We start from the raw sequence: 8,475 nt of genomic DNA, 5'->3' as shown, positions 1-8,475 counted from the left end.
ATCTGTATTTGAGTGGACTGTTTTTCCTTCTAAAATTCCATTTTAAAATTCTGTTCTTTTGTTCATATTTACTGCAAAAAAGGTTATCAAAATACTGCGTAATCCAATTTAAAAATCTCACTTTTAAAACATTCAAACTCCACTTGGATATTTGAAAAATGGACAATTATGACATTTATATGGATGAGAATCACTCTAACTGTCTTGTGCCTACATAAAAGCAATGGCTCAAGGCTATAATTTCCCATAGAAATGCTTCATAATGAAGAACAACAAATAAGGCTGTCCATGTCACTATCTATAAGGCAAAAAAAAAAAAAAATCAAACCACTAAAACACATATTGAATGGCCAGAACTTACCATCTTTTTGTAGTGCCCTTAGTACACCAAGACATGCATCTTTTGCTCTTTGACAGGGAAAAAGAAAATTTGCAACAAAAGCAGAAACACAAATTCAAAATTTTTGCATAACACATTATAATAATTTATTAAAGGAGCTTTTATGAAGACATTTTACCAGGATCTGAAAGATCTTAGCAAATACTCTACTCTGCGAACATCAGTCTATCCATTTTCTGAATCTGACTTTTTCTATCACAAGATCAAAGGATGTGGGAGCAAGCCAATAATTCACAGAATGTCCACAAGGTCACAAAGGGAACTACAAACACCACATCCAAAATAATCAGAAAACAAAACTTCAGAACTAGAGGTTAAATGGTATGTTATATTAAAATTCTCAAAAGTATAACAAGAACAAGATGAACACCAACCTTACTGAAAGCCATGCTTTTTGTCCTTTTAGGGATCCAAATATGTGCTGTATTTGGTGTCAGTTTATCAGGCAGCTAGTAATCGAGAATGAATACATAAAATTTTAAATCATCCATTTTCTGAACCCTTTTGTTAGGGTTCAGGTCCAGGAGGAGTGTGGGTGAAGAGGTTTTTAGCAGCATCAGGGACCGTTTAAAGCCATTAATATACATTAGACTTTCAATCTCTGTGTTTTGGGAAATTATAAAAGAAAAATAAAAGAGTTTTGTTTTTAAATAAAGCTTTGTTACGTTCATGTTTACATCAGATATTGCCAGACGCAGGCTGTAGCTCACCACACCCCAGAAAATGCAATACAAGTGCTGAGAAAACCAATGATTGGACAGATAAAATAAATTCTTGGCACAGTTAACCCATAAAAATGTCAGAAACCCACCCACCAGTTTTCATGATCATATGGGGAAACTTTTTGTCTGCATAGGACTGAAGGGACTTTCAATTTTCGACTTGATGTTATTTTGGGCAATTTAGGTAAACAGAATGGTCGAGCTTTTTTGGTTAAATGGTCCTCACATGTGACAATACTTCTGATGTAAATATTTATGAAAATGTTTTACTTCTAGAATTTCTCTTTTTTTGTATAGTTGTCATTATCCCCACCGTTATTTCTGCAATAAGCAGAATGAATTTCTAAAATCAATGAAATTAAAACGCGCCCCCGCAAAAATAAAAAGCTGAATGGATTTATATCCATATTCAGTAACTTTTTTTGGTTCACATTGCCACATGACTTCTTTTTTGAACCGCCCTTACCGAGTATTCTCCCGCGCCACCTCCTCTCTTCTTTGATTGGCTGCTTTGAAAATAATCGCGATCCAGGATTGCTTAGATTTGAACTGCACTAGCGCGGCCACTTTTGAAAGACTGCAGTATTGAAGGGTAGTTGTAAAGGGACTGCAGGAAACTCCGACGCGGAGGAAGTTAAAGGTATTTAAATCATAGAACAAGTTTTCTCTTTTCTTTCTGCTTAAGTATGTACTGTTAATAGCGTACTTTTATATCTAATTTTCTGAAGCTAATACACACGACCCTACGTTTTAAATAATATTTCGAAATGCTGGTAGTCGGATTAAGTAACTATATTCCTTTTATTCTCAGATCTCTCTAATTTGCAGGCTCTTGTAGTTTAGATTTTGCGTCTATAGTGCCGTTGGTAAAGGTAGTCTACACAAGTACAATTTTACTTCTGAAAGATATGTTATGTTTTTGCGAGGGCCTGTCAGGCCCCTGTTGTTCTCGCTCATTAGATCTTAAAGGAGTGTAGTTCTAAACATCTCTGATATTTGTAACTCTGACCGGGTGATCTGTATCGCCCGTTCACAGTCATACATGTCAGTTATTAAAGTTAAGCTTACTATGTGAGTATACATCCAGTTCTCTTAAACGTCTTCGCACGCGGTCCGAAGAAAATTGGCATTCGGTCTTTTATATCAGCAAAAGTGCTATCTCACAAATCGTATGTTACTAGCGAGAAAAAAAATTGTTAGCCCTTGTCATCCTGGTTGAACCTTCATAGATCAATAAAATCCATTTTCATCATCATAAATGTGATTTAATTAAACATTTCAACGTGTTTTAAGTTTGTCGGGCCTATAGTCACCCTTTTACTTAATAGCATTTCCTGTTTTTTATCCTTTGATTAACCGTTAAGTAGGTCGTTTATATATATTTTTTTCATCTGTAAAAGTATGAGTACTTAAAGTTTTGATCATGTTTCAGATTGTATAAACCAGAATGGATGAATATGTCAAGATCGAAAAGATTGGAGAAGGTAAGTGTGCTTTATGTTGCATGCACCTGGAAATAGTTTGTTGTAAGTAGCTTTTGAGGATAGGTGTGGTTAATCAGTGTTCCTTTAATATAGGTAAGGTGATTAGTGCCTGATTTACACTTTGCATGGTAGAAGATCCAGATGCCACAGCTACCATGTTATGCTGCTTTGTGTAAATGTCAGTGCTGTTTGTCACTTGCTATTTAACAAAAACAAAAAAAATCGGTGTATACATTTAGGTAAAATGTACAGGATTAAAAATGGACTTTGTTTCATCATAGTTTGTTTTGGTCCTCCTATCACCATTTTAAAAGCATTTGAGTGCTTGGTGCTAATGCCAGTAAGCTAGTGCAACAGTAACCAGATTAATGATTATTCTTAAACCAGGTTATCAGTTATTTGTAAACTGGATTTTAATTATAGTGCCCCTAGTTTGCTTTCCATATTTCTTTCAATTTAATAGGATCTCTGCCAAAATCATTTTTTTCCTTTCATGGTTGTATTTGTTGTAGATAATTTATATTACATTTATGGGAGTTGTTTGCATTTTTAGCATCAATTCTCTCTTAATTTTTTAAATGTAACTTTTCAACTAAACACTATTTGTTTATCCATCCATCTTACTTACTCCCTTATCTGGGGCAGGGTCATGGGGCAGCTGGAGCATATCCCAGCAAGCACTGAAGGCAAGGCTGGAATAACATCTGGACTGTCACAGAGTGAACACACACACTAGGGCCAATTCACCCAGTCTGCTTGTCTTTGAACTATTAGAGGAAACTGGAACACCTGGAAGAAACCCATGCAGACTGAGGGGAAAAATGCAAACTCCATGTGGGAATGTATTTGCTTATACTGTTCTTATTTATGAAGCTGTTTTAATGGTAGTGCACACATTTCTCCTTGGAAATCAAAATGATTAAAAAGCCAGTTGAAGCCAAACTAAAACAAGAATTAAATTAATAAAATTTGTTTTAGCATGTGGTGTTTCTAGATAGCAGGGAAAATTAGCGACTTTAGTGGGAACAGAGTTGTAGCTGGAGTGCACAAATGAAAGGGTTACAGCGAGCCATCTACCTCTTGGTTCCAGAGGAAAATTAGTTTGTGTCCGTGGTCCTTTACTTAAACGTGGTTTGAAAACTGGGAGAGAAAAGGGAATGGGTATAACACAGTTCTGTATCTTTACACTGTTACATTATGCTTAAGTGTGCAGTCAGACTGCTTAAAAGAAGTGCAATTTGTGAGACTTAATATTTTAATCTATAAATGGATTTTGTTTAGAAATAGGAATGGTCTACACTAACATTCTCCGATCTTCTTGACCTAATTCAGCATTGTTGGTGGGTTCTGTCTTGGCTGTGGCTGCATTCGGTGCAAGGCAGGACCCAGCTGTGAATAGGGGTCTCGGTTCACTGTAGATTATCAGAAAAGCTGACTAAAAAGTATTTACATATCTATAAACAGTGCATTTTTATTTTGTGTGTGTGTTGTTTTCATATTTTATAATGGATTCAACTTTCCTCAATCCTAACACTTCAATGATGTTACTATTATTTGGTGTATGAGGCATGGTTTTGAGGTAATCGGTCAGCCCTGTTAGAGACATCAAAGTAGAAGGAGAGAGTGTAATATTAATTTGGGTCTGGATGTACTGCTGAGGAGCAGACAACTGCACGATTAAGCTATAACTATTAACACGGTAACAATCTCCCTCAAAATAAAGTCAAATTCCCTTTAATCCCCATTGAATTCCTCGTTGTGGAGTGCAACAGACAGGGAATACACAGATGAACTTTCTTGTGTGATAGCAGGAATGCATTTTGTTTAATAGACTCCTGTTTTGCATCTGATAGAATTAAAATAAAGTGACATTTCACTACACTGTTAATGATACCTTTTATAGTAATTTTGAAAATCTATTAGAATGTTTTGGCCAGTTGATATTTGCACAAGCAGTAAATACAATTAAAGTTAACGGGTCTCCTGTTGCAGTGATTTGTGTTTTTATATATAATACACTTTTTTTTTTTTTTTTTTTTATTCTCCCTCACACAAATTGTGTAGCTGTAGAGAGGTGTAAATTCACATCTAACACGGTAATTAAGGAGGAAAAAAGGCAGCTTGCAAAGATTAGAGCGACATCCTCACTTGGTTAAGGATGGCCAGTTCTCCCCTATATGGCAGTGTGAGAAATAAGGGATTAAAAAAAAAAAATTTGTATTCTTTATTTTGAAAGCAAGCTACAAGTCACTCACACTAAATACAAATCAAAAACTAAGACTAAGGTAAAATGGACTTTTCTCCCTTTGTGTTTTGTAATGGTGCTTACGAGAAAGCTCTCAAAAATGTTATGTTAATGCTATGGCCAGTTCTGAATTTCCTAAACAAAAACGGACGGTGTGGGCCAGTACGCGCCTAAAAAAAAGTCACTATAAAATTTAGCTCTTGTTTGCCTCATGATTTATGTTGTAAGGTGTAGGGAAAACGCTATAATAAACACTGTAGGTACTTTTGTCATTAGATGGTAGTGTAAAAGTCACTGGTGTTGCCTATGCAGGTGGACCTTTTTCACTAACATATTTACAACATATATGCCAGAGTGAACATGAGATGAAATCCATGACCGACGTCTTCAAGTTAGCTTCCTTTAGTAAAATAGAAAACTCTATCATTGAGTTTTAAAACAGAAATTCTTTGAATACTGCAATAGGGCATCAATATACAAAATCGGAGTTGTTTTTTTATTACTTTCATTCTGCTACAATGCAAAATGGACATTCGAAAGTAATTGTGTCCTAAACAGAAAACAGTTTAGCCGCAATATTGTAGCCTGTTACAACATATTAAAATTAGAAAATCGGTAGCACTCGGGTTTATAAAGTTGTAGCATATTAGGATGCCTTTCTTAGTTCTGTAGATATTAAGGTGATCAGTTCAACATCCTAGTGTATTTTGTTTAATTATCTTTCTCCCAGCTCAGTGTCATTTGCGAGCAATCTGTCTGGGTATCTGCCAATGCAAAACTGGAAAAAATGCTGCATAAAATTCTAATACTTTTGCAAAATACACTTGTCCTTACATGCACAATGCTTGAGACATGCTTCTCTTTTAGTTTACTGGACTCTGTACTTCCAGTTTTAAAAGATTGGTACAACATTAAAAAGACAAAATGCAAGTTAAATAACCCTTACATGGGCTTATCTTGCCATTGAGGCACCAAACTGATGCAGCACACCTATTTCAGAAAGCAGAATCTTCAGCACTGACCATTATATGGTAAATGTTTGAAGACATTATTTGAAAATAGAACTGTCTTCTTAAGCAATATCAGTTTGAGTCTCTTGTGTGTGCAGTGCTGTTCAAGGAATGGGGCCTGTATGAACAAGGATTGCAAACGTCATCAATTACCTTCTTTCTTTATTCCGCTGCCATTATACACAGTTCGGGTGCCTGCCAACTCATCAGGAGGGCAAAATGCCTGGCCAAACATGTATTTCAGGCTATGCCAAAGCATAGGTGGTATTAACTATCTGTGATGCATCCCAGAATAAACTGATTGACTTCCACATGCTGCATGTTTAAGCTCTTTCATTTGCACCTGAAAGTCCTCGTATTGCAGAGGAAGTTTTCCAAATAGCTGCAAGATGCATATGTATTATCATAACATTAGTAAATTTCCCTGCATTGCCATTCCAGAACTGCATTCCAGGTACTTTCAAAAACATTAAAGCCTTGTTCCAACAAGCTCAAATTGGGCTACAGTTCAACAAATTTTCAATGTCTAACTATATATTGTTATAAATGTATTAAAGGTACATTTATGTATGCTTACAGTATATACCAGGATCAGAAAGATCTTAGCAAGCCAATGCTCTGTTCTGCGCATATGAATGAAGTATATAAAGGAAGCCCTAGACAAATTTACACTTCAGGTGAAAACATCAAATAAGGTCCTCTTGTACAATGCTGGCCTGGATCAGCAATCATAAAGTTAGGTGTGTACTTTGTATTCACTGTCTTATCGTGTTTCCTCAGACCTTATTAATTCAGTACAGTGCTGTGAATGGCTAAGATCTGTCTTTGCAGCACTGAATGTAAAGAAGGAAATGGTACTGGGCTGGACATCTGGCCATCACATGGCCTACTCCTGCACATACCTGCGATCATACTGTGGGGGGCCATTTTGAAATCTTCAGATAATCTAACATGCATGTTTTGCAATGTGGGAGGAAAGTCCATGCTAGCACAAAGAATGTCCATTAAGTTTGTACATTGTTTGGACATGTAACTCAAACTCGTCATACTAAACCAATGAGACAGTTGGGTTCTTGAATGTGTTGCCACTCATGTAACAGGAGACAAAAATGGCGGTGCATACCAGCTTCTGTAAGTAAAGACATCAATTATTTTACAACCAAATTTAAATTCCTAGTCATGCTTTTGTTCATCTGCATCAAATCCATTAATTTTTATTGGGGATGTGCAGGAAAACCTGGCGCAGATTTTAGGTGGCTGGTTTTTCTCCATTGTCTGAATTTATTGCCAACACTAATTTACTGTAGTGGTATGATGTAAAAGGTATAATCCAGACTTAGACTATCCCCTGCCAAACACCCCACAATATATTGCTGGGAAAAGCAAAAGATTTGTCAATAATTTACTAATGAAATGTTCATATTTGTCTTTCTGGAAACACTCCAGATTGTTACAGAATAATAAAGTGAACCTGTGGCCAGTACTGTTGATGTCTGTGATGGTATCATTCCTAATAATTGGCATGGCATGTTTCAAGTTGTGCTGGAAGCAATGTGCCTTGGACATGTAACCTTTCTTCTAAACCACACTGTTCATTGTATAATGTGTTTCCTTGTCTTCTGGCATTTTTTTGTATCTTGATTTTCTCAATTTCAGTTGACTTTCAAAAGATATTAATGAGTTTGTAAGATATGTTTCTGTTTATAATTATGTCCTCTTCTGAGCATTCCCCATTTTTAATGCATTGGCTCCCCAAAGTGAAATGCTAGAGGAAAAAGGATACCCTACTCTTTAGTTATGCTAAATAATTAATTCAATTCACCAGGTGATAGTCTAGTTTCTATTTATACTGTTCTCATCCTCAAAATACAATGTCTACTTTCACTTTTTCTGGGACTTTCCATTGGAATTTTATTGTATTATACGCAGAGTGCATGGATTTAGGTGCTCAAAAAATGAAGGTCTTGTGTAATGGCAGTATTTTACTGTATGTTATCAACTCCGAGTATGAAGTACGGAAGAATACAGTATGTGTTATGCGAGTAATCTCTTTCAAGCTTTACTAACACTCTGCCAAGTAGGTAGACCATAACATTGTGTTCAGGTGCTAAAGCCCTAAGTGCATTACCTTAATTGTCAAATACCTAAACTATAGTCCTCACTGGTGGTGATATGTCTGAGTTCATGGGGAATTGTTTTAATGAGACATTTGATTTAGTGACACAGCAATTAAACTTTTCTAAAATCTTTGTAGATATCAAACTTTGCATGCGAGTGGATGTGCATAAAAATTTTGTAACTGAGAGCTGCCTTAGTTGCCGTCTTAGGAGTTAGCATTTTTGGTATGAATAAGAGTATAAATGTATGTCAGTGTCATTAGTAGGAAGTTAATGGTTGTTGAATATCACTTTGCCAATAGTCTCCACAATTGCTAGTAATTAAGAAGTAAGCTGCCTTATATTCCATATTAAAGCTTTCGGTGCACCCAGAAAGGTATGACATAGATAAAATGTTGTTTTTCTGTCGAGTGAACCTTGATAATGTTTCTGACATGACACAAATCAAAGATTTCTTTGAAAAATCTGTTTACTGGCATTTACATGCTGTGCTAACT

At 35.8% G+C, this 8,475-nt stretch overlaps 1 protein-coding gene across 1 annotated transcript in view; it reads left to right on the top strand.

The window, feature by feature from the left end:
* The first annotated feature begins 1,653 nt into the window (after positions 1-1,653).
* cdk1 (cyclin-dependent kinase 1) overlaps positions 1,654-8,475 on the top strand; it is a 28,226-nt gene continuing 21,404 nt past the window's right edge. The window contains exons 1-2 of the mRNA XM_028795391.2: positions 1,654-1,762; positions 2,555-2,606. Coding sequence (XP_028651224.2) covers positions 2,570-2,606 — 37 coding nt within the window. The 5' untranslated portion in view covers positions 1,654-1,762; positions 2,555-2,569. The remainder of the gene's footprint in view (positions 1,763-2,554; positions 2,607-8,475) is intronic.

Source organism: Erpetoichthys calabaricus, chromosome 2 (assembly GCF_900747795.2).
Source record: "Erpetoichthys calabaricus chromosome 2, fErpCal1.3, whole genome shotgun sequence".
In the NCBI taxonomy this organism is placed as follows: Eukaryota; Metazoa; Chordata; class Cladistia; order Polypteriformes; family Polypteridae; genus Erpetoichthys; species Erpetoichthys calabaricus.
Note: the sequence above shows the minus strand (reverse complement) of the source record. Positions and strands in the feature narration are given on the sequence as shown.